General features: G+C 51.0%; 1 protein-coding gene across 2 annotated transcripts in view; it reads left to right on the top strand.

Annotated features, from left to right (window-relative positions):
- LACTBL1 (lactamase beta like 1) overlaps positions 1-27,411 on the top strand; it is a 398,761-nt gene that overhangs the window by 202,515 nt on the left and 168,835 nt on the right. For both annotated transcript variants that reach the window (XM_069610864.1, XM_069610863.1), the window contains one exon: positions 8,451-8,595. In XM_069610864.1, the coding sequence (XP_069466965.1) occupies positions 8,451-8,595 (145 nt within the window). The remainder of the gene's footprint in view (positions 1-8,450; positions 8,596-27,411) is intronic.

Below are 27,411 nucleotides of genomic sequence, written 5' to 3'. Positions count from 1 at the left end.
TCCAAGTTTAGGAAGGGGTGATTTGCACAGGTCAGGCAACAACTATGTAGAGAAAGATTCCATAGTTTGGGGGGAAATCGGGAAAATGACAGAAAAATCCCCACAATTTCCGCACATTTCACTCTGGTCGCCCACCGAAACATGCAGCCAACAACACATATTCTACCTTCCCGCGTTCCCACAGGTTTCCCGACGAAAACGATCAGTCACATGTGTGGGTGCACCTACCTGGGTGCAAAGGGAAAACCCTAACACACTGGTAACCCCAAGTCTTTTCGCACAGTAGATTTTCAGGAATTTTGCTCATGTGGACAACCTACAGATTTGGGCCTAGGGTGTCGAAGCCACTAAGGAAAACAGGGAACCCCATGCATTTCTTAAAAGAAGACACCCGTGGGAATCCACAGAGGTCTGACTTTCGCAAATTGCCCCATAATTTATGACCCACAGTCCTTGACAAAATCTGAAATTTGGTGGAAAAAACACAATTTTCACTTTGTCTTGGATTGTGGGTAATACATTCGGGGGAGATTCGCGCAAGTCAGACCTCTGTGGATTCCCACAGGTGTCTTCTTTCTTGGAAATGCATGGGGTACTCTGTTTTCCTTCGGGCTTCAACACCCTAGGCCCAAATCTGTAGGTTGTTTCCCCAAACCCTTTGGGGGTTACCAGTGGTTTAGCCTTTTCCCTTTGCGCCCAGGTAAGTGCACCCACACATGTGAGGTACCGTTTACGTCAGGACACCTATGAGAGCGTGGGAAGGTAGGACATGTGGTGTTGGCGACGTGTTTCAGTGGGGGGTAAGAGGGAAATATCTGAACATTTTATTTTTTCACCAAATTTCAGACTTTGCCGGGGATTGTGGCTAATACATTCTGGGGCGATTCGTGCAAGTCAGACCTCTGTGGATTCCCTTTTTGGAAATGCATGGGGTTCCCTGTTTTCCTTGGTGGCTTCGACACCCTAGGCCCAAATCTGAATGCTGTCCACATGAGCAAAATCAGCTCTGCTGAAAGGCTTGAGGTTACCAGTGGGTTAGCCTTTTCCCTTTGCGCCCAGGTAGGTGCACCCACACATGTCAGTTACCGTTTTCGTTGGGACACCTGTGGGAACGCAGGTTGATAGGACATGTGTTGTTGGCGGCGTTTTTCAGTGGGTGGCCAGAGTGAAATGTCTGAAAATTGTGATTTTTTTCCACCAAATTTCAGAGACATTTCCCTCTGCCCACCCACCGAAACACGCCACCAACAACAGATGTCCTACCTTCCTGCGTTCCCACAGGTGTCCTGACGAAAACGGAACCTCACATGTGCAGTTGCACCTACCACGGCGAAAAGGGAAAAGGCTAACCCACTTTCGGCAAAGCAGATTTTGGTCATGGGGACAACCTACAGATTTGGGCCTAGGGTGTCGAAGCCACCAAGGAAAACAGAGAACCCCATGCATTTCTGAAAAGTAGACACCCATGGGCACCCCCCTTCCAACGAAAAAACATTCATGGTGGTTTAGTGACCCCCACACCCACCCAAAACAAGTTATCATTTATTTGTTTTGTTTTTGTTTTGCCTCTTTCCTAGGGACAGATTGTGCTAGCAATCTGCCCCTAGGGAGGGCTACATTAGATGCCCCCCATCCATTTGGGGTGGGAGGAGAGGGCCTCCCACCTTTCAACTAAAAACATCCCTGGGGGTTCAGTGGCTCCCCACACCCACCCAAAACAAGTTATAATTTGTTTTCTTTTTGTTTTGCCCCTTTCCTAGGGGCAGATGGGCACATGTGTGTGGCCATCTGCCCCCGGGGGAGGGGCAAAACATACTGCCCCAGGCTTGGGGGTGGCTCTGCCAATATTTGCAGTGGCCTCCTCCCCACCCCAAATGGATGGGGGCATCTCATGTACCCCTTCCTAGGGGCAGAAATCAGCCCCCATGGAAGGCTACATAAGGTGCCCCCAACCACTTAGGGGGGAGGGCCACCCCTCCTTTCAAACACAAAAAATCCTGGTGGTCTAGTGGGCCCCCCACCCACACCCAAAACAAGTTATAATATATATTTTTGTTTTGCCCTTCCCTAGGGTCAGATGGGCACATGTGTGTGACCATCTGCCCCCGGGGGAGTGGCAAAACATACTGTCCCACACTTAGGGGGCGGGGTGGCTTCACCAATATTTGCAGTGGCCTCTCCCCTCACCCCAAATGGATGGTGGCATCTCATGTACCCCTTCCTACGGGCAGAAATCTGCCACCAGGGAGGGCAACAGAAGGTGCCCCCACATCCACTTCGGGTGGGTGGTAGGGCCACCCCCATTTCAAACACAAAAAATCTTGCTGGCCGAGTGGGCCTGCCCCGCCCCACCCAAAACAAATTATGATATATATATTTTTGTTTTGCCCTTCCCTAGGGGCAGATGGGCACATGCATGTGGTCGTCTGCCCCTGGGGGGCTCAAAGCATACTGCCCCAGGCTTGAGAGGGGTGGCTCTGCCAATATTTGCAGTGGCCTCTCCCCCCCACCCCAAATGGATGGGGGGCATCTCATGTACCCCTTCCTAGGGGCAGAAATCTGCCCCCAGGGAGGGCTACATAAGGTGCCCGATCCACTTAGGGTGGGGGCGAGAGGGCCACCCCCCTTGCAAAAATCCTTGGTGGCTAGTGGTCCCGCCCGCACCCACCCCACCCAAAATGACATTTAAAAAATATATATATATATTTTGTTGGCCCCCTTCCCCTGGGGGCAGATGATCACCCATCTGCCCCCAGGGTATTGCCCTCATGCTTTGGGGGCCATGGAGGGAGAGGGCAGCTTACAAAGTAAGCACCCCCTCCCCCACTTCAAAAACAGATCCCTGCACAACACACCAAACACATATTCTGGGGGGGATAAATGACATTACATCCCCCCCACTTAAAATTGTGGGGGGGATTTGTCCCCCCTGTCCCCACCATGTCCTACACCCATGTGTCCCCCAGAAAGGGTAAAGTTGCCATTAACTTTACTTAGGGCCTCATTACACGGAAGGCGGTAAGGGTTAACGGTCACTGGTAATGGTACTGGTGACCGTTAACCCTTACCGCCTTAATACGAGGTCCCTTTGCGGGACCCGACATCAACGGCTGGTGTAGACCAGCCGTTAAAGTAGGGACCCACAAAGGGACCAGGGTGCTAATTACGGTACCGCAATTTGCGGTACCGTAATTAGCACCTTCCCCATTCCCATTATGCTCTATGGGTCAAAAATGGGAATGGGGAAGGGCAATGGAGGAAGGGGAATTACCGCCCCGCCAACCTTGGACTAGGGCGGTAATTCCCCTTTCCTCCAAGGTGGTGCTGGTAATTTACCGGCATGGACCAAGGTGCTAATAGCACCTTGGTCCACCGCCTACCGTGTAATGAGGCCCTTAGTCTTTTAACCACAGATCCAGTACACCCCATCTTACATGGAGTACTGGAAAGCCCTTAGCCCTTTTTATATGTACCTCCTAGAGCATTGTTTCGCTCTTTTAACATTTATACTTGGCTGGTGGCAGCGGTATCTACCCTAACTTTTCTACCGCGATTATACTATATAAACAATGTATTGTTTTAGGCTATTATATTAGCCTCAAACTTAAACCCTCTTACCAAATACTTTTTCTTTTGGCTCCGGTCGGGTTTATTCGCCATTTCTTTTTGTTAAAGTCCTTCTTGTGTTTTACTTTGTGCGGCAAACTAGGTTTGCCCTCTTTGTTCACTGTCTTTTGGCGGGCTTCTGCCAAGAAGCCCTCCTCTAGGCGCCTGGGTGTCTAGGTGGGCTGAATGTGAGGGAGGGGTGAAGTCACCCCCTGCACAGGGTATCCTAGGAAACCCAAGTCACACTTTGCCATGATTGGCTGAGGTGGTTGTCCGGGCCGGACAACCCCCCTGCTGCGTGATTGACAGCCAGGCTGTGTGAATGGCGGATTTTCGCATTAAAAGGCAGGTCTCTTGTGCTAGAAGTCAGAGTCACCACTGGAACTACAAGGAACCGAAGAGAAGCGGAGAAGAAGTCGACTGCTGCAACTATCCCGTCCCGGTGAAGCCCTGCTGCAGTCCTGAGCTATCTAACATTCGACGACCAGAGAAGATCCAGTCCGGAGTCTTCTTCCCTTGAGCTTGGTGGGGATAACCAGCTCATCTTCTACAGCCAGAGGATCCTCTCCGTGGTCGAAATCGCTGCACACTGCTGTGATATCCTCCTTCAGATCGAAGCTCCAGGAACCGTGGGTCTGCAGGAAACTACCAGGAACAACTGCCGTGGCACCATCCTTTTCGTTGAATAAGGTACTGTGTTCTGCTCGAGGAAGTAGGGTGAATCCCTTTTCTTGGCCTCCAAGCCTTGCCCACGTCTTCCGTCCTTCTTATAACTTTTGCTTCCTCTGTTGACAATATCTAAGTACTCCTGGCTACGTTGAATCGTGAACTATCCGACTGTGTGATCCTCGACAACAGGAACCCGGTTCCACTTGACACTGATTCCGGCCTATTGACTTTTGAATTTCTGTCTAAGAGTGTTCTCTGGTTCTGTCTGCCTTGACAAAGTATTGCCTATGATTTTTGCCCCCAACTCTCCCTGGGCATCTCAGGTGCTAAGTGTGTTTTTGCCCCTAAGTGTGTTTTTGCCCCGGTAACATTTCTTTCCGCGTATACGCGTTTCTTTTGTAAGACCGAACTGTCCTTACTGTCAAAAAGTGATCTCAAGTGTAGTCCCTTTAACATCTTTTGTTTCACAACACCGGTCCGCTAAAACACAGGATACTTACCTTGAAGTGTACCGTACAAAGTGAATTGGTTAGTTTTAGTATATTTTACGTGTGGTTTTTGAATTAATAGAAGTGTTGTGTTTATAAGAAATGGTTTAAAAATAAATGTACTTATATTTTTTACCTGAAACCTTGAGTCAGTGAGGGTCATTACGACCCAGGTGCTAATTGCGCCAACTTTACCACCATGGTTAAGAGCAGCCGTTAAAATCAGAATAGGCGTTAAGGGTTAACGACGGCGTTAACCCTTAACGCCTGGGTCGTAATGAGGCCCAGTGTTTGCTTGAGTCACAGTAATCGTGTTCCCTTTGTGTAATCTCTGCTACTGCTCATATACTCTTGAGATAAGCCTGGCTGCTCCGCTACTGCTACCACTTTAACATAGTAGTACAGGTTTGTACCAAAGGTAAATCTTGTATTGCCACTTGTAGCCTTAATTGTGTGTAGTGGTCCCTAAGGCACCGCACAGGATTTTGCCTAACATCCGCTTCTACTCTGTGAGGGATTTTTCTGTGCTGTATGTGGTGAATTCGGCACCGGGGTTGGCGTTGAGGCAGAATGTTTTGAATATATGGGAGGCGAGGAGGTGTTAGAATGCCAGGTATTATTTTGTACATTTTCGGGAGAAAGTGAAATCCAAGAAGAGGGAGGCAAGGGGATGCGGTTCAGGTGAGGTATGTTTTGATTTTTGGGTTGGCGGGAATACATACCATGGCGGTAGAAGCAGGATGGCAGCGAATTAGGTTAAAGTTCCTTATTGTTGTATGGGGGGCCTGCTATGGGCATACAGCAGGCCCCAGGGATGCTATGTCTCATCAGCACCTTAGAGGATTGCCGGGGAACAAACGGTCTTCGGTGGGGGCAGGGTGGCCCATATCATGACCATGAGGACCCTTGCCACCTTGCTTGCTCAAGGGTCCCACGCCCACGGCATCTTAGCCAGGGTCGGACTAGGACAAGAAATAAGCCCGGTCACCCAAAGAAAGCTTCCACCCCTCGCCTCATGACCCTTGACCTCTGATGACATCACCGGAAGTGATGTCATTTGACCCCACCCCAAAGTGACATCCCGGGAAGCAATGCAACATGACCTTTCACCCCTTGACAAAACAGTAAGTGGTATCAAATAGCATTGGACCCAAGTACACTAAATTACTGTGAATCCCAGCAGACGCCAAAGGCCAAATGATAATATGTTATTGCATAGCACTTACACATAAGCTCTTTTTTTATAGAACAAATATGCATACAATATCACCCAGGTTTTTTGAAAAAAATAAAATAAATGGACGCTATGGGGCTGCTAGCATAGCAGAGTGCTGGCCGCTTTACTGGTGGAAGCGGGCAGCTTCTGTACACTATCTTCACCGCCTGGCCTGGGACATTACTCCCCCCCATGCTCCGGTGTTGGAAGCATAACGCTGGTCGGAGGGTGAGGTGGTGGCAGCGCGGGCAGGCACTTACCTCTGCAAAACTCTCTCCCCAGACGGGAGGTCCCTTTGTTCTTGCAACTGTGGCTGCTCTATTTCTTCTTGCAGCTGCGGCTGCTTCCTCTCCTTTCCTTTCCTCACGTTGGTGGACACCACAGGGGCAGCAAGGCCCCCAGGGGCTGCAGGCTGACCCTCCCCTGGCCACACAAGCACCCTGTTCACAGAGAGGCCCTGGTCTCCCCTTTTCTTTTGGGGCGATTGTTTCTGCACCCACCATGTTGAGCAGCAGCGGCCACCCAGTATACTTCTCCCTCTCTTCTCGTGGTGGATGCCGCAGTGAGGCTGCGGGCTGACTCCCAGCCTGGCAGCGCTCGCACCCTCCTCACAGAGGACAGCAGCCAGGGGGCAAATCGCCGGCAGGGCTCCAGAATGATCTCTCCTTGCCATCCCAATGGTGATGGATGCCGCTCCTCCTCCCTTCACACGTGGTAAAGCAATGGCTGCCTCCCCTGCATTCTCTACCCCAGCTGGGGACAGCTCCCTCCCTCCTTCCTTCATGAAATAAAAAAGAACGAGGAAGAAAAAACAACAACTCAGGAATAGCGGGGACAGGGAGCCCTGCAGGGGTTCTTCCACATCGCCATTGTTGTATGGGGTGCCTGTTATGGGCATCCAGCAGGCCCCAGCGGTGCTATGTCTCATCAGAACCTTAGAGGGTTGCCGGGGACACCCAGTCTTCAGCAGGGGCAGGGCGGGCCATACCCATGACCATGCAAACCCTTGCCACATTGCTTGCTCGACGGTCCCATGGCATCGTGGCCTGCACGCTCACACAGTGAGGGACTACAGGCTTAATGAGAGACAGACTAGTCATTCCTCTTTGGGGTTCTGAAGCTGTTCTGGTGCACGTGCCTGCAGGGGCTCCTTTTATTAGCTTGGGCCATGACACAATCATGGCCCATGTTAAAAGGGCAATACAAATGGAAGTGACGCATTCCCTAAAGGGGCAACACACCACACTTATGACTCTGCCTTTGACTGCCTTTGTTGCCTGTCTGCTGTGGCATCTCAGAGGGTGGCAAAAGGGGGGAAATACACAACATACAGTTCTACAATGTTAGGTATCAGTAAGGGGTGCTTTCTTCCTCAGAGTTATTAGTGACATCATAGACAACAAAGATGAAGGGTCACTCTGAGGCCCGCAGCGATAAACAACTACGGTATTGTCTACTTATCAGCAGTTCTATAGGTACTTCTGGCAAATTATGTTTTATCTCAACCTCCCAAGCCATTTTTTTAAGAGCAGTAATTGTCCAACACTTTTTCACATGATCCTTGTATATCCATGACCTCTTTGCAATTTGAAGCACTTCCCCTCATAAGTTAATCTTACCTATGTAAGTCACTTGTTTCGCTTTGTCCCTGGTCTCTGTCCAATTTTCTGTCTTGCCACTGGTTCTCATTGTTGTGCTATTGTACATGAACACTTCTGGGGAATGCCTCTACCATCTGTAAATGTGTTATTCTAAGTCAATTCTGATCGAGATTGACATCCCTATTCTCCAAATACAAATCCAATACTACAAATAACCTGTGCTGGAAACATTCTGGCAACTGCTGTCTTAACGTTAAGTGATCTAATATACCGCATCCCTTTCTTCCTTGCTAATTGTTACAGAGCTGAATATTGTTTAATTATCAGTACATGTTTTATTTATATTAATTCAGATTGGAACAATTCATTAGTTTATAATAAGCTCATTTTGAAAAAAAGCAGAAACTAAATTTAATAAAATATAGAACCACTATAATGTGGTTTCCACAATGATAATGTCGTCCCTCAGGTAGCGGTATGATTGTAATAAAGCATGTTCCCATTTCATGATTTTTCATGTTCTTTTCAAGATTTTAATTGTGGCTGCGCTGTTTAAAAAAGGACACTCCGTTATATGATATGATGGGTGCTTTAACCAGAGGTGATCGAACCTGTGGTGCTCCGCATCGTCTTGTTTCCAAGGCGAGCACGCTGCCCCTGAGCTATACTCCCGAGACAAGTAAAGTATGTAATATTACTAATATCATTTCAATCAATAGCCCAAGAAGATGTTGTGTGAACCATTAATCACAAATGTTGTAATTTCACGGTAAAAGCAAATCATGTATTATATTTTGCAACCACATGTTGGAGATAGAATAGACCTTAGATTAAAACTTGACATGTCTGCCTTTTCTCTTTGATTTGCAGCCATCGCCTAGGAGGCGGGGTATTCGCAGGGCATCAATGCCGGTTTTCAAATGGAGTTACCTGGTGTTGGCCTTCTTCATCCTGCTCTCAGTGACCATGACGGCCCTTTTCATGTGGCAATATAAACTTCCTAAACTGGAGCCCAGTGAGTAATTATCCAACCAGTCCCCATGTCATTGTTATCATATTCATGCTTACACTTCTATTAATCAAATATGATCTAGACTAACTGATGCAACTACCTCAATGTCAATAGTGTATTCTCATTTTTTTTTCTCATTATGTGTTTTTAAAACCTAAACGTGTTGTCATTCCGACATCAAGTTCGACTATTTATTTTTTTCAACAATGTAGGATGAAGGTCACCGACTCGGTGTGCTTTTCCTCACTTCCTCACCCCGTGGCGTTTCCCTCCTTTTCTCTGCATATATATATATATTTTACAGGGCCTACAGTAGCGGCCCTGTAGTTATGGTTAAGTTGCTCAACTCATAGAAACAGTACCTTTTGGGTAGCCCCCATTGGACGAATCCTCACCAACTTTGCAAAAAAGTATATGGTCCACGCTGAATGATTTTGTGATTTCAGGTGCAGTTTTGTCCTGGGGTGGCAAAGTTATAGGGAGGGGGCAACATTTGTGGAAATCCTCATAGACGCGAAGGAAAATAAATCTTGCTCCCCCCTGAGTTGCTGTGTGTCACAGTTTATACAGAGAACTGTGACCCTCGATGGATAAGGATCTACAGCCTACTGTATGGCCTGGGAGGGAGCTGGCAGGATCCTCTGCTCAAAGCGATTTGTTGATGCACTCCACAGGTTTTTCAAAAGAAAAGGGTTTGTAGTAAATCTTTGGTAATTTATAAAATGTTCAAGGTGAGGAGGAGGAAAAGTGGGCCTGGCACAGGTCTACTGATACACCTACGTAAAGAAGAAAAGAGGATCCAAAAATTGGAACCCTCCCATCGCCTGCATACTGTTACTAATCTATCATAGGATGGTGCACCAAGTATGTGTATTAAGTTAGTACTTTTAAACTACAATTGAAGATGTAAACAACATCATAGACATTCATTTGGTAAAAAACACAATAATTTTATGTGTACAGCAATTTTTTTTATCGTTAGCTTCTAAGATGCAGAAACCAAGTATTAGCGTAAATGGATTGTATGAATGAGTATCATCAACTCATGTGTGCAGTTCAAACTGAAAGGTTGACACGTTTCGAGATAACAATCTCTTCTTCTAGAGCCAAGATTGAACTGTAAAACAATGATGCAGTTTTAGAGTTTATCAGCTATATGCCTCACAATCAAGCATAAGAGATATCAAAAAAATGGCACAGTCTAACAAAAGAAATACTGTAAGGATCCCCTGTCCAGGGATAGGGCACAATCAAATAATCTTTTAACAATTATTCAAGCACATTCAAAGGAGTTAGCGATAGTTGAGACCAGCATGCAATATAGTATATTCACAATCAATGGATGATGATATTCATGTTAAGCCCAATTGTCACATTAAAAGTAACATATGTCTATTTATTGAAGAAATCTTTACCCCTATAGATACAGATCAACATATTCAGCCCTGGCCTAAAATGACAAGTGCCACTTCTTTAAATGAATAAATTGTGCATCTCGGTATCAGGGCCATAGTAAAAGATTCCACAACGGTTAAGCCATTAAGAAACATTGGGGTGTTGTGCAGAGTGACCCACTTCTCCACAAACTATTTCCTGAATCTCCTATGGTGGCCTTCAAAAGAGGTCATAATTTAAGAAATAAGCTGGTGAGAGCAGAGAGCCCCCCCGAAAGAGAAACAATTGTTATTGAGCACAAGAAAGAAGGGCACTTACCCCTGCTTAGGTTGCTCACATTGCAACAATGCAATTAAAGGTGAAATCATTGCACATCCTCAGACGGGTAAGAAATACAAACTGAGAGACTTTGTTACCTGCATCTCTGTGGGTGTCATCTATGCTATTAAATGCCCTTGTGGCAAATTATATGTGTGCCAGACGACGAGACCAGTAAAAGACAGAATCACCGAACATAAATCAAACATCCAATGTAAATATATTTGATCTCCTTTAGCAAGGCACTTCACTGATAATCATCACACAGTAGCTCAGGTTAAATTCCAAATGTTGGAAGTTGTAAAGAAACATACAGAGGGGGTGATTACCAGTCTACCCTCGTCCGCAGAGACAAATTCTTGGTGAACTGAGTGCTTGAGGAAGATGGGGCAGAGGAAGTTAACTGCTTCTCCATTACAAAGGAACAGACTTTCTCAGAGCACCCGAATGGTTCGATTTAGTGTGACGGTGCATGGAGGTGGTGCAAAAGGAGTACTAAATACAACCCTACACTGAATGCATTTCTCCTGGTCAGCCTGAGCCTTTGGTACCACCCCAACAGTAGGAAAAACAATACCACACCCATGACTATCTCTGAGCGCTGGAGGTAGGCACTTCCTTTACCTAGATTATGAATTACTAGAAGTAGCGTGTGGGTCCCTTTAGAGGACCCGTCCACAGACTACTGAGCTGAAAGCAGGTCTTGGAAAGTTGTAAAAAGTTGACAGATGAAATAAGAATGGGTCTAGGACCTGTGGAGGGGTAAACTTTGAAATCGGAATATTGTAGATTGGCTGAAAATGCAGTTTCAGACTGCACGCAGTGATGGACACTGACTGCAGACACTAGTGGTTACATGATGACGTCTGGGGATGTGTGTGGCAGTGGGTGTTTGCAGAACATGTTGACTGAGAGACACAGGGTCTATGCACATGGATGTCTGGAAATGGGTGCTGTGTCCGTGGAATAATTAAAAGTGTGTTATGTGAGACCGGACATGTGCGGACACAGACCGATGTGTGCGGATACTCTATTTTTTAAGTGGCCCCCCGAATAGTCGTGCAGTCCGTGGACTATTAATTGGGATTTAAAAGAAATGAATGCATCACAGAATAACATAGAAAATATTTATAGTATACAAAATAATGTATTTATCAAAGTGATGGGGTATCAGAATGAGAAACATAAATGTGAGAATTTGTATAATGTGATGATCGGGTGAGGGAGGGATGTTTATATAATGAATGGCAGTAATATTATTGGTTAAGTTGCTGAGGTTATAGAAAGAGGTATAGAAAGAGTACTTTTTGGGTAGCTTACAACTTTTACGCCATTCAACGAATGTTCACCAACCATTGGATGTTTGAAAATGTGAGGTGTGTCATAATTTTTGAAACAGTGGTCGTATTGGATGGGTGGGTCTTTGTCTGTGGACAATGTGGTGTGGAAAAGGAGTTTGGAAAATATATTTGGGGTTATTTTGTGGACGGCAGATGGCTTGGAAAGGGTGGGGGACTGGAAAAAAGTTGATATACAGCTATTTTTATAGGTGAAAAAAAGCTGTGCAGGTGCTGCCGTGCATGTGTGGCGTACATTTTATTGGGATTAGGGATTGGGGAGTTAGGGGAGTCTAGTTATTTTAAGGTATATTGTATAAACTTTCTATATGGTTTAAGTCTATTGTGGTGGGTGTGGGCAGGCACCAGATTCTTGTCAAGAAGGCAGACTTTCATTTTCACCTCGTTACAGGCATTCTGCCTTTCCTCACCTTCCCCCAGAAGCTCAACGTCTGTACAGCCCTGTCCGGTATAGTCTGGGCTACTGTACTATTTTCTTCCTCAACCTCCCCCTTTGTTCCCTACGCCCCATTCAGATAATCCAGAATAGGGCTGCAAGACCTAACCTTGGCCTCAAGCCCAGGAATCGTATCTCTGAAGACCTAAAAAATCTACACTTGCTCTGAGTGGCAGCAAGGATGAAATTGAAGACCATATGTATCATCGACAAAGCTTTCTGAGGCCTGCAACCTCGCTATCTCCAATTTTCTCTGCTGAAATGCCCCCCTGCCAGAGCCCTCTGCTTCACTAACTCAAATTCTCTGATTTTCAAACAGTTCTTCAAACAGAGAGTGGGAGGCAGGTTTCTCTCTTTGGCTCATGCTTCTCTTTGGAACAGCCTTCCTGCTTCTCTTAGAATTGAGCCGGACTTCCTTAAGTTCTGGACATTTCCGAGAACTCTTCCTCTTTCCCTTTGTCCCTTCCCTGCTAACTCATAACACTGCCACTGAGACTGGTGGCCTGGTCCCTCATGAACCTCAAAGGTTCCATGTCCTATACCTAGTGGACACTAGTACCCCCGCTCCTTCAGCACTGCCCTTGGGGGGGTAACGCTTGGCGGCAGTGCACCCCACCCTTGGGAATCCTCTGCCCCAGCACTTCCACTACAACAACAGCTATCATTTTAACATAGCATAGCAATTTCTCAGTGTTAGGTTGCCACTTGCTGACCAAATAGAAAAGTGCCCCTCTGTGGGCACTTCCACTTTAACAACTGCTATCAGTTTAACAAACAGAAAGAGCATGGTTCTACGCCGTCACCTTCACCTTCCACTACCATAAGTATTCAGAATAATTTGAAGTTACTTCTTTCCATGCCCACTTCTCTTCACACAGGGAATGCCGGTTCCAGTGTCAGTGGAAAGTTGATTACCGTTCAACTTTTCAGTCTCTAAAAAGCAAAACTCTGCAGGACCAATGCCTCCTCATAAGCTAAAACTGAAAGTAGGTGCTGTAATTATGCTACTACACAATCTTATGCAATCATGGGAACTGAAATGGAAAAAGGTTGACAATTGAGGCATCTACAAACACACATCATAGAGGCCTGTGTCATCAATGGATTAAACTTAGATAATGTTCTTCTACTGTGCATACCTCTCATTCCATCTGATACAAATATGGCGTTCAAATTCAAGAGAAGACCGTTTCCTATACGTTTAGCCTTTTCAATGAACATTAATAAGTCACCATTACTACGCCTCCCTCCTGGAAACGATCATTTGTAATTTCTGATATTTAAGAAGGGAGACAGAAGTGACCCTATGAAATACCGACCAATATTGACCTTTAATGTATGCTAGAATGACGTATGTTATGACTGGACTAGCTAGTATGTTATCATTTCTTTTGACATTTAATATAGGTGTACATTTAATGTACTTTTAATGATATGAAATGTTATATAATTACATTTTATTATGTGTACAATTGTTATAATCTTATGGTAAAAATATATGCTTTAAAGTGTGTGGGTGAGTTAAGGTTACCATGATATTTGATTTAAATATAATATTTTTCATGAATTAATAACGTTTATTATGTTATGACCTTAACTTTACTTTTTCTGATGTTTGTAGACTTTACATTTTTGTTGGTTTAACCTTAATTTCTTTCTAAGAAGAAATGTTTACAAATAATTGCAACTTTTTTATACAGTTAAATGATTATTGATTGTGAGTGTTGTAATACTATCCTGTTTTTTACGAGCATGTAGTAGAAGTGTGTGTGTGGCATAAGATCATATTGCATAACAGTGTATGGCATAAGCATATGTGTTGTAAGTACATGTATTGTAAGTGCATGTGTTATAAGACTGTGTGTTGTAATATATGGGTTGTGTGTGTTGTAGGAGCATGTGTTGTAGGAGCATGTGTCATATGAGCATGTGTTGTAGGAGCATGTGTTGTAGGTGAATGTGTCATATGTGCACATGGCCTAGGTGCATGTGAGAGCATTTGACATACATCCAGAAGTTATGTTTAGTAGGTACATTTGTAGTAGAAGTATGTGTGGTTACAGTGTATGTCATAGGACCATGTGTTGTAAGAGTGCATGTTGTAGAAACATGTGTTGTAGGAATGTTTGTCATAAGAATGGGATATAAGACTTTGTGGTAAGTGTGCATCACAAGAGTGTGCATCACAAGAGTGTCATGAACGTGTGTGTGGTTGGAGTATGTGTGGAAAGACTATGTGTCCCACATCCACATGTAATTTGTAGTAGATGGGTGTATAGTGTGTATTAAAGGTCCATTTATTACAGGCATATGTGTTGTAGGAGCTTGCCATCGTAGGACCACATGCCATAGGAGTGTGTGTTATTAGATTGTGTGTCGTAAGAGTGTGTGTGGCAGGAACATGCGTGGTACGTGAATCTGTCATAGGGGCATGTGTCACAGGTGCATGTTTTAGGTGCATTTTAGAGCATGTGTCATTGTGAGGAATTCCAACCATCCACATGGTGGGTGTGCACTTACATGGATGTTCTTATTATATTTTTAATTAAATAAAATGATGGGAGACTGATCTCAGCAAAATATGTGGGGCTAATCCACAAACAATTTCATATGCTCACAGCACGACAAAGGCACAGACCCTTGTATTCTGGGTGGACATGGCCTACAGGCACAGCCCTCCCCCTGCCATATTTAGGGGGTAATTCATAGAATTCAGCGCATAAGTGGCGCACAGTGTGCGCGTGCGAATCCCTGCGCCAGCCGCGTGCGCAAGAATCCATTTCCGCGCACAGCGTATTCATGGATTCCAGCCACCAAAACCAGCCGTGGCGCACAGTGGCGCAGCGACCCTGCAGCAGCGCCAGTTAAGCCCCCAAGAACGCCTCTCGCGCAGGGAAAAGCCATCAATATACCCAATCCAGCGCAAAGGGCTGCGCTAACCCTGTACCAGCACAGCAAGCGGGCTACGTGTATCACTGGGGTGCGCGGGAAGTACCTCACGCGATTGGCCTCGTGCGAGCAGGGTACGCGTATTTCAGGGGTGCGCGGGAAGTTCCACACGTGATTTCATCATGGTACGTGTATTTCAGGGGTGCGGAGGAATTTCCACACGCGATTGGGCCCGTGCGAGCAGGGTACGCGTATCTCAGGGGTGCGCGGGAAGATCCACACACGATTCCATCAGGGTACGTGTATTTCGGGGTGCGCGTGAAGTTCCACACGCAATTCCATCAGGGTACGTGTATTTCGGGGTGCGCGTGAAGTTCCACACGCGATATCAGCAGGGTACGTGTATTACAGGGTGCAGGGGAAGTTACACACGCGATTCCAGCAGGGTACGTGTATTTCAGGGGTGCGCGGGAATTTCCACACGTGATTGGGCCCATGCGAGCCGGGTACACGTATCTCAGGGGTGCGCGGGAAGTTCCACACGCGATTCCTTCAGGGTACGTGTATTTCGGGGTGCGCGTGAAGTTTCACACGCGATTCCATCAGGGTACGTGTATTTCGGGGTGCGCGTGAAGTTCCACACGCGATATCAGCAGGGTACGTATATTCCAGGGGTGCGCGGGAAGTACCACACGCGATTCCATCAGGGTACGTGTATTTCAGGGTGCAGGTGGAGTTACACACGCGATTTCATCATGGTACGTGTATTCCAGGGGTGCGCGGGAATTTCCACACGCGATTGGGCCCGTGCGAGCATGGTACGCGTATCTCAGGGGTGCGCGGGAAGTTCCACACGCGATTCCATCAGGGTACGTGTATTTCGGGGTGCGCGTGAAATTCCACACGCGATATCAGCAGGGTATGTGTATTTCAGGGTGCTGGGGAAGTTACACACGCGATTCCAGCAGGGTACGTGTATTTTAGGTGTGCGTGGGAATTTCCACACGCGATTGGGCCCGTACGAGCAGGGTACGCGTATCTCAGGGGTGCGCGGGAAGTTCCACACGCGATTCCATCAGGGTACGTGTATTTCAGGGTGCAGGGGAAGTTGCACACGCGATTTCAGCAGGGTACGTGTATTCCAGGGATGCGCGGGAAGTTCCACACGCGATTCCATCAGGGCACGTGTATTTCAGGGTGCAGGGGAAGTTCCACACGCAATTTCAGCAGGGTACGTGTATTCCAGGGGTGCGCGGGAAGTTCCACATGCGATTCCATCAGGGTACGTGTATTTTGGGGTGCGGGGGAAGTTCAACACGTGATTCCATCACGGTACGTGTATTACATGGGTGCGCGGGGAGCACCACACGTGAATTGCACGTGTGGGCCCTCCCAGGTGTTCCCTCTACACCCTCCACGGCACCTGCAGGTGGCTCACACCACAGGGGCCTACCCTGCACATGTCCTGCAGGCACCCGATCCACCATGGCCATGCCCCCCAGCCAACCCACATGTCAACTTGCACTACTGCCCACCAACGCATGTCCCCCTGCACCCCCAGCCACCAGGGGCACCAACCACCAGGCCCCCACCCATGTCTCCCACCACCCCACCCCCCCAGTCACCAGGGGCAGCCTCCACCAGGCCCCCACCCATGTCTCCCACCACCCCCACCCCCCAACCTACCAGGGGCAGCCTCCACCAGGCCCCCACCCATGTCTCCCAGCACCCACACCCCCCAGCAGTACAGGGGCACCCACCACCAGGCCCCCACCCATGTCTCCCAGCACCCCCACCCCCCAGCCACCAGGGGCAGCCTCCACCAGGCCCCCACCCATGTCTATCAGCACCCCCACCCCCCAGCACTGTGGGGCACCTGCCAGCAGGCCCCCACCCATGTGCAACTCATGTACCCCTGCACCCCCACCCACCAGCACTGTGGGGCACCTGCCAGCAGGCCCCACCCATGTCTCCCACCACCCCCACCCCCCAGCAGTGCAGGGGCAGCCTCCACCAGGCCCCCACCCATGTCTCCCACCACCCCCACCCCCCACTCGCCAGGGCCAGCCTCCACCAGGCCCCCACCCATGTCTCCCACCACCCCCACCCCCCCCAGTCACCAGGGGCAGCCTCCACCAGGCCCCCACCCATGTCTCCCACCACCCCCACCCCCCAGCCACCAGGGGCAGCCTCCACCAGGCCCCCACCCATGTCTCCCAGCACCCCCACCCCCCAGCACTGTGGGGCACCTGCCAGCAGGCCCCCACCCATGTCCAACTCATGTTCCCCACCACCCCCACCCCCCAGCACTGTGGGGCACCTGCCAGCAGGCCCCCACCCATGTCCAACTCATGTTCCCCACCACCCCCACCCCCCAGCACTGTGGGGCACCTGCCAGCAGGCCCCACCCATGTCTCCCACCACCCCCACCCCCCTGCAGTGCAGGGGCAGCCTCCACCAGGCCCCCACCCATGTCTTCCAGCACCCCCACCCCCCAGCACTGTGGGGCACCTGCCAGCAGGCCCCCACCCAGGTGCAACTCATGTACCCCTGCACCCCCACCCCCCAGCACTGTGGGGCACCTGCCAGCAGGCCCCCACCCATGTCCAACTCATGTTCCCCACCACCCCCACCCCCCAGCACTGTGGGGCACCTGCCAGCAGGCCCCCACCCATGTCCAACTCATGTTCCCCACCACCCCCACCCCCCAGCACTGTGGGGCACCTGCCACCAGGCCCCCACCCATGTCCAACACATGTTCCCCACCACCCCCAACCCCCAGCACTGTGGGGCACCTGCCACCAGGCCCCCACCCATGTCCAACTCATGTTCCCCACCACCCCCACCCCCCAGCACTGTGGGGCACCTGCCAGCAGGCCCCCACCCATGACCAACTCATGTTCCCCACCACCCCCAGCCCCCAGCCACCAGGGGCAGCCTCCACCAGGCCCCCACCCATGTCTATCAGCACCCCCACCCCCCCCCAGTCACCAGGGGCAGCCCCCATCAGGCCCCCACCCATGTCTCCCACCACCCCCGCCCCCCAGCAGTGCAGGGGCACCCACCACCAGGCCCCCACCCATGTCTCCCACCACCCCCATCCCCCAGCCACCAGGGGCACCAACCACCAGGCCCCCACCCATGTCTCCCACCACCCCCACCCCCCCAGTCACCAGGGGCAGCCTCCACCAGGCCCCCACTCATGTCCCCTATCACCCCCACCCCCCAGCCACCATGGGCAGCCTCCACCAGGTCCTCACAATCCCCAATCATGTGCGTTATGGTCAGTCTCCACAGCCAAAAAGCCCTACCAAGTAACCCATTCACCCACATGGAAATGGAAATTACATGTTACACCCCCAATGTTCATAAAGCAAATGAACCCATGTCCGTCACACACAATGGTTGCAATTGAATGGGAAAACATCCAACATGACATGCATGAAACCAATGAGATGATACCACACAGTGAAGTATGAAAACAAAATTGTATTAAAAAAAAAAGAATGCAAAAGAAATGAAACAAACTACAATGGCAATGAAAAAAAGATAAGCTGCATGTCTGTTTAAAAAATTAAAAACACCAAATCCTAATCCAAAAAAATGTTGTCCAAAGTCAAATGAAAAATAAAATCAATCCAATGAAGAACTATGTACAAAACTTCCAAGGGTCCATGAGCCCAACTGAACAAAGGAAACCTACAAAAAACCCTAACTAAAATGCAACTATATACAAAAAGTGGAGCAGTGTCCGTCGACTCCAAATCATAAGAACAAACAAAGGGAACCTAAAACTAAAGAACTATATACAAAGGCGGCGGGCAAGTCCAGCGGCTCACTCCGTGGTGTTCCGGGCCAGGGCATCATCAAACTCCTGTTCGATGTCCCGGAGGCGGTCCTGTTCCATGGCCCCGAGGGTCCGCAGGGACGACGCTGTGTCCTCCTCCAACCCCCTGCGGATTGCCTCGAGGCACTCGGCCCGCCTCAGGGCCCTCCGCATGAAGTTCTCCGCCCTGACCATTGTGAGCCGCGCCTCTTCCGCCCGCCGCCGCTCCGCATCTATGGCGTGGCCCAACCGCTGCCACACGGAAGACACTCTCTGTCCTGGGTCCTCCTGCCCTCCGGCCGATGTCTGCCCCTCCGATGTCGAAGGCCCCGAGCCTTCATGACTCCCACCATGTTGCTGCTGCTGCTCTGCCTCAGCCCGTGCACTGCCTCCTCCTGCCTGCACATCCTCCGCCGGCTGGGGTGCAGTCGTAGATGTGGCCACCCCTGCTGGACGTCTGACTCCCGACTGTGGCAGAGATGCCTCCTCCACCAGCCTGGCCGCAACGTCAAAGGCAGCTCCACAGGGCACCCAGGTGACTGATGGGTGGGAAGATGGCACAGAGGACGACTGGCGCGTAGGGGGTCCAGTTGAGGAGGGCGTCGGAGCAAGCCCCATCAGACGGAGGAATCCGGCCTGGGTGACCTGTCCCAGCAGGCTGACGTGGTCAACGAGCCATTCGAGATGACGTGCAGTCTCTCCATGAAAAGACTGCAGGTCACCTTGCATGGCCTGTTGACGCAACGCCACACCAGCCAGGACAGGCTCAACCCGGACCTGGATAGCCACGTCCGCAGGCAGAGGAAGGCCAGTTGATGTCAGCTCATCCCCTGCCTGAAAACGGGTCTGGACGTAGGCATCCCTGCTGGTGCAAGATGATGCAGGGACAGGATCGGGGACAGGATTGCACACAGGCACCTCCGCGGCGGCCTGTGCTGCCTCCTGTCCCTGGTCCTGCACTGCACCACTAGCACCAGTGGGATCCCCACCTCCAGACCCCGTCTCTGGTGCTTGCACGGCCTCCTCCTCCACCAAACCCCCACCAACCTGGATGACTCCGTGCCATCTTCCCCTGTTGGGCCCTGTGGGGTCCCAGCTGCCCCTTCTGCTGCCGAGGAGTCCAACTCCAACCTCCGCCTTTTGGACCTCCCCCGGGCAGCTGCGGCCTGGGATGCGGCACCGGACTCCTCACTCCCCGACGAGATGACAACACGGGAGGGGAGCCGGGCCTTGCGTCTCCGGCTGGCGGTGGGATCCCCGCCGCTGTGCTCCACAGCACCTTCTCCGCCCTCTTCATCAGTTGACGCTGCAGACAGGAAGAAACAAAACACAGGCATCAGGGCACTGTACAATGGACACATACACACATGACAGTTGCACATGAGTGGCATTGGCAAACCTCAGACATGTCATCACAATCCCCAACACACATGTCATTACAACTCGCACACATGAGCCATACCACAGCCATATCGCAACTGCCACCACCATCCATACACATACAACAGCATGAGCAGCCAAAGGTGAGCCAGACATCACGTGCAACACAGGAAGTGCACCACACATGTACACACACCACCACACTTGCATGCATGTGTACACCTCTGCCAAGTGTCGCACTGCTCAGACGGGCGTCCATGTCGCATCTGCCAATCAGGTTCCCACATACCGCTGTCACAATCATCCATGTTGCATCACTGTTGCACCCTTGTCAAATACACACACATGCACATGTACACAGTGCTGATACATGCAGCCGAAAACAACATACATGCGTGACATCACGGGCCTTACATACACATTCATCCAAACATGTGTGCCCACACAACTGCATTTGGCATGCAAGCCTACACACACAAGCACCATCCATGTCTCACACATTACAGCCCTCGCATGTGTCAGCCCCACGGCCCTGTACACCCCCACCCATACTCGACCCCTTACAAACAGATGTGCAACCTGCACACTACCGAATAATCACCACACGCACTGCTCACAATCAGGATGCATGTACACTCACCGCTCGACTCCAGACGGGTCTGCTTCTCTAGGACCTGGACGTAGAGCGCTGGGGATATGCGTTCAAGGACCCTCATCTGTTCTTCCGACAAGTGGCCCCGGCGCCCCTTGGCATCCGCTGCCTTCAAGAGGCGCCGGGCCTTGTTCAGGGTCCTGGACCTGAAGTCCTCCCAGCGCTTCCTGACATGTTGTAAGTCGCGGACTGCCACCCCCTCCGCGTTGATGGCAGTCACGATGTCAGTCCAGATCCGAGTCCGTCCTTCCTTGTCGGCGTGGGAACATCCGAAGAGGGCATCATACTGCCCCAGGACTTGCTCCACCAGGACACCAACTTCGGTGGCACTGAAGCTGGTGCCCCTCTGCCTCTCTGGCCGGGGGTTGTCAGTGGTCACAGATGGTGTTTGCCCCGACATGACAACCCCAGAGGCAGGAGTGGGTGGGCAACTGGGTCCTGGGGCTGGGCTGTGGAGCGATGGAATCCCAGTCGGGAGTCTTCGGTTCCAGCAGGGGTGGTCACAGCAACAGCACCCCTGGCTGATGTGCAGGCAGCAAATGGCAGTGCACGTGGGCAGCAGGCAGTCAGGCAGCAGCAGATGGCAGGTGGGAGCGTGCTCGGGGCTCTGGGGGGCAGTAGTTGGGCCTTCTGGGCAGGAGCGTGGTCTTCCATGTGCATACGCGTGGCCAGCTTGATACGGAGTGATTTGGCACGTGAAAAATCTGCACGTCAGCGTGTAATTCGAGGAAAGGCCCTAAGCGCGTAAGCGCGTCTGCACGCATACGCATTTTCATTGGACAGAAGGCCCCTCAAGCGCAAGCGCCCCTGTGACGTGACGCGTACAGACGTGCATGCGCATTTCAGCGCGCGTGAAAAACTGCACATCCGCGTGTAATACGAGGAAAGGGCCCAAGCGCGTAAGCACGTGTGGAAACTGCACGTCCGCGTATAATACGTGGAAAGGGCCATGCGCGTAAGCGCGTGTGGAAACTGCACGTCCGCGTGTAATACGTGGAAAGGGCCATGCGCGTAAACGCGCGTGGAAACTGCACGTCCGCGTGTGATACAGGAAAGGGCCTATGCGCGTAAGAGACCTGACACGCGCGTTCAATTACCTCAGCACGGGTTAAAGGTGAGCGGGCCCAGCAGTTCGCTGTACGTGCCTTTCGTGGAGACCGACTTGTGTTGCTGCTTCCTGTTGTTTCGCGCTCCATCACAACTTCACAGCTATCAAGGATGCATCTCTTCTTTTGGCGGGGGTATTGGCTACGCGTGTTTTTCTGCATCGCGCTAGTCAGACGTTGAGTCACACACGCTCTTTTTCCCACTGCGGGTGCCCCTGTGCATCGCACCCATTTTCGATGTCATAGTAGCCTGCGTGTCCCACGCGTACGCGTTATTCGTGTTACTGGGTGCCACCGCGTACTGCGGGAGGTTGAATCCACGCACGTAGGCTGCAGGGTTTCGTGCACGGTTTTACTGCAGTTTTGGGGTGCCTGAGCGTTGCGTGACCCATCACTACATCTCCGGGGTCACATACAGCCTTGCAGGTGCAGGGGGGCTGTTAACATCTTGCTTCTCACCCCTTCACCCCAATTGCCCAGGTCAATTGTGGTGTACACCTCCCATTGGCACCACTCCATCTGTGCCAGCACTACTACATCTGTGCCATGGTTAGGAGGCCACCAAAGGTGAGGGGTGCCTCAGCTGGGCGTACTCCTTGTGGCGGGCGTGGTCGGGGACGTGGCCATGGTGACCAGGGAGTAGGAGGACTCCAGGGTGTCCAGGGCAGCCACAGAGGGGGAAGAGGCAGGGGTGCGCCACATGAGCACAATGTTGTGCCATGTGTCGGTGCAGCCATGCCACCACCCCCTGTGGTTCCGGGGGATGCAGCTCCTGCATCTGGCACTGGCACCCTTATGACCCGGCAGTCCGTTCCATTGACTGCCACGGGCCCAAGGGTGGTGGTAGCTGCAGGTGCAGCTGTGGACAGCGCCACCCATGCTCAGGGTCTGCCAGCGCAGGCTGCGTTGGCACTTGAAGAGCCCTTGGTAGATCTCCAACAGGCCAGGGGGGAAACCATAGGGGCAGGCCGGGCTGCTCAGACCAAGACACGTGTCCCTGGGGCAGTCATGTCATCTGCTGCCCCGAACAGCCGGGTGTTGGCAAGTGCAGGGGCAGATGCACCCAACAGCACCCCGGTTGTGAGTCTGCCAACCAGGACCGTTGCGGCCAACCACCCTGCCACAGCTGATGTTGCTGCGCAGGGTCCATTAGTGGGCCCCCAGCTGCCACTGACACAAGTCAGGCCTCTGGTCATCCCTCCACTTGCCACTCCCTTGGCTCAATCCACCGAACCCACTGGCCATGCTGGTCAGGGCGGCATTAGCCAGCCAGGGTCTGCGCCACAGTACAAGAGGAGGAAGGTTGCACCTGCAGCACTGGCTGGGACCCCACACACAGCCACGACCTCCTGCACGTCGAGGAAGAAGCCTTTCTGTAAGCAGGAACTGGACTTCCTCGTGGACTACGTGCGGGGCCACAGCCGTGACATGCTAGTGGGTGCCAATAGTCAGACCACGGCTGCCCAACGTGACACCCACTGGAAGCATGTTGCGGAACATGTCAGTTCATTCGGCCATGAGGTGCGCACGGCGCAGGAGTGCAAAAAGTGTTGGAATGACATCAAGAGCAGCACTAAGGCCAAGCGTGCCTCAAATTACAACTTGACTCTGGTGACTGGCGGTGGGCCAGCACCAGAGGAGGAAGAACTCACTCCGCATGAGGCTCTCGTTGCGGAGTTCATACCACCTGAATTGGTCGAAGGAGTGAGAGAGAAGCTGGACTTTGATGCCCAGTCCAGTGAGTGTTGATGCGTGTTTGTTGAGGACGTGTGTGTTTCACTTGTGGGATGTGTAGTGCATGATTGCTGCTACATGTGACGTGTACATGGTTCTGATGTGTAAGTAATGCAATGCTACTGTCATGCATGTCTCCTCTGCCTGCATGCGGGACTCCATGTAGGCATGCTCCCTTGCCCCTCCTCCGCCACTCTGCACCCCAGTTCCACCTTTGCACTGGTCTGCTCCAATCTTGCCAATGTGTAGTTTCTTGTTCATGTGTCCTGCCTAGATGCTAACTTCCAGCGTAGAATCTGCCAGACATATGCCATGTGGTACAGCCTTAGTACTCGATGCAGGGTATCTCACTTGTACTGTGCATGGGTCAGATGTCCCGCAGGGACATGAGTGCCCATTCATGCTCCATGTGCATTGCACGCATGCCCCTATGTGTCCTTGACTGGATGATCACTGTAATATAAGTCCTTGGTTACATACATTGCCTGCCATCTCATCAGCCTTCCCATGTCAACTGTGGCTCAGTACTGCGTTGCACACATGTTTAGGCTCTGACAATCTGTGTGGCTCACAGGCCTCAGCCTGTTCAATGGCCAATGACTCTGTCCAACTCTTGTTGTGTCTTCTTCACACGTGGGCGGCCTCCGGAGTTTCCATCATGTGTCCTGCCCACTGTCCCAGCATCATTTGCAGTGTTGTAATTTGAATCACATGAAGCTGTTGATGCCAGTCAACACTGCCTGTCAATACACAGGTGTATGGTCAGCCTTTTGATACCATGCTAGGCATCCCTGCTTTGGTACTGGGGTGGAGGGGTGCTTGGCTTCTAGACATGGTACACATTGAATGCACAATGCACGTGATGTCTGATTTTGACATTGCACTGCATTCACATTTCCTGGCACACACCATGTAGTGCTTGTACATGTAGGTAGTGAGTGGAGTACACATTTTCTGCACTGCATAGACCCACTTCCATGGAAACTGCCACCTTTCAACAGGTCTGATCACAGAAGCTATTCAAAGTAGACCCAGCATGCATGGCAGGTCATATGTTGTGTGTCACATGTCTGCCTGATGCCTTTGCTGTCGGTGTGTGTGTGTGTCGTGTGCTTCTGACATGTGTATTGACCTTTTCCTCTCTATTTTTCAGGTGATGACGCAATGGAGGCAGAGGATGGTGTTGTCATGCCAGACACAGGGTTGGTAACGCCACATCAACCCGGCACTAGTGGGGGTCGTGGGGTGGTAGGCCACGAAAACCCCCAAGTGCTGCAGTCCATCTTGTCTCTGGCTGCCTATGCGTCCAGCCTTGATGACGACTCTGACGTCCATGTTGAGTTGGATGACCATCAAGTCCATGTGTCAGGGGTGAGTGATTCTGATATGGACACTCCTCTGTCTGCGACCCCTGCACTGAGGGATCAGACAGTCTTGGTTCCTCCGCCCGTGGTGGATCGGGACGCAGGGTCACCCTCCACACCAGTCACTGATGCGCCTGGGACATCATGTCAACGGGGGCATGTAGTCGTGTAGCCGCAGGCGGTGCCAACACAGCGGTCCTTGGGTCCCGCAGGGGTCAAGCCCGGCAACGCGGTCGCCGCGCGCAACTGCTGTATACTGAGTGGGAGCAAGACATGACTGCCAATTCCGAACGGCAGGGGGCAGCAATGGAGAACATCGCTGAGAGCATGGAGCGTGTGGCCCAATCTGTGCTCCCCACTGCTAGGCAGGTGCTTCTCCAGCAGCAGGCGGCACGGTCCACGGCCCGCTCGCTCAGGCTAGGCATGGCGGCCTCAGACAGGGCACGCCAGGCTGAAATGTCGTCTCTGCGTCAAGCAATTGCTGCTCACGCAGATGCGCACATGGATGCCTTGAGGGAGGAGTATGCTTCCCTCAGATCCACTCTGGGTGTCCTTATGATGTCCCAGAGGCAGCGGGCAGAGGAGAGGTTTGCACAGCTTGAGTGTACCATCTCGGCTGAGCTACAGGCTTGCCGGGAGGTGCAGCGGTTGTCCAGCCAGGCCTTGCAGGAGGAACTCCGTGTTACACATGCTACCTTGCAAGAGGAAGCACGTGTATCACGGGAGGTTCTGCATGCAGACCTACGTCACATCGCCACACAGAACTAGGCTCACCCGTCCGGCAGACTTGCTGCCGACGAGGGGCAAGCTGCGGCTACGCCTGGCCAGGCTACTGTGCCATGTCCTCCTTTCCAGGATGAGCCAGACTCGGACGACCATCTATCTCCCACATAGGTCGTGCTGTGTAGGCGTTGAGCCCATGGAGGATTTTTTTTTGGCTCAGCATCATCGCATGTGGATGTTGAGCAGCACCCTGTACCTCCCCCCTTCTGGGTGCCTCCCCTCCCCCCCGGGTCGTATGTGGCCATTTTTGATTTTTCTTTTAGTTTAGTTAGTTAAGTTTCTGTTTGATAGTTAGTTTAAATAGGTAATGTAGGTTTTCCATAGTTAGTGTAATTAGTTAATAGTTGATTTAGTTTAAAATTGCTAGTCTATTGTGCTTTCATGTGACGGTGCGGTGCTTTGTGGCTTTTGAAGGCATCCACTGTCTGTTCCAGCTGGGCCCTTCATGGTTGTCTTGTGTATGTGTTTGCTGCTTGGGTTCCTTGACTCACATATGCCACTCCTGCCTCCCTTATCCATGGGCTCGCAAGGATGGTTCGGTGTTACAGCATTTTACACAAGGGCATTGGACTGTCATATCTGTGGCATGTCTGGTGCTGTGTGACTTGTGTTGACACCCCTAGTGGGGATGATTTAGGTGTCATTGTCCACTGTTCAGCTTTTGCTAGATGGGGTGTGTCATGATTAATGTGGACATTGATTGCTATGCATTGTGTAGTATGTTTCATTTCTTTCCTGTACATGTGCTTGTTGCAATTCATGCTGTAGATAGTGTTCCACACTTTGTAGGTGAAAGACAGACTGATGGTGTGATTTGTGATGTGACTCTCTGACATGGTCAAGTAATGAGATGCCTGATGAGACACACACAGATGACTTTGAAGCATTAATCATGTGTTTCATGCCCTTTCTGCAGGGGGATGAGCCTCCAGAGCACCTTTGCCAGCAGACATGTCCCATTGGACGACGGAATTCTGGACCCGTTTGTTGGTGCCCACATGCACATGTGTGGAGAAGCAGAGGCACAGTGATTGCAGACCCACATCCTAGAACTGCTGACATGTTCCAAGGAACTCCAGGCAAGGTGAGCATCACAGGGGGGCCACGACACAGCAAAGCTTGCACCAGGCGAGTTGCACATGCAGGCTTAGTCACAGCACTGAGGGTGAGCTTAGACGAATATTGGTGTTGAAGCACACAATGCAGCTCAGATGTGTTTGTGGACTGATGGCTGCTGATAGTAGGGTTGTCTGGGACACATGCAGGGGCAGTGGCACATACCCTCTGGTACACCAAGGTCCATTGAGGCACTTGTATCAACCATGTAGCCTTCCGAGACATGGAAAGGAGCAGCTCACAGGGAAATGCAGTAAGGGACATACTCAGGTGCAGTGCATGTCTTTTCCACGTACTTCATGATAAATGCACTGCCAACTTTGTTTCGGTCATGGTGGTACGCAACTTGCTCTGTAGTCATGGCTTGCTATATGGGTCTGTCTGCTTACCCAGGGAACATTGCATGTTGTGTGAATTGTGACACATTGGTGTTCCATTTGCCACGCACCCAGCAGCGACTGC

The sequence above is a fragment of the Ambystoma mexicanum genome, chromosome 8, assembly GCF_040938575.1.
Source record: "Ambystoma mexicanum isolate Mex_15411 chromosome 8, UKY_AmexF1_1, whole genome shotgun sequence".
Taxonomy (NCBI): Eukaryota; Metazoa; Chordata; class Amphibia; order Caudata; family Ambystomatidae; genus Ambystoma; species Ambystoma mexicanum.
The sequence above is the reverse complement of the archived record's forward strand: the minus strand, read 5'-3'. Positions and strand labels throughout refer to the sequence as shown.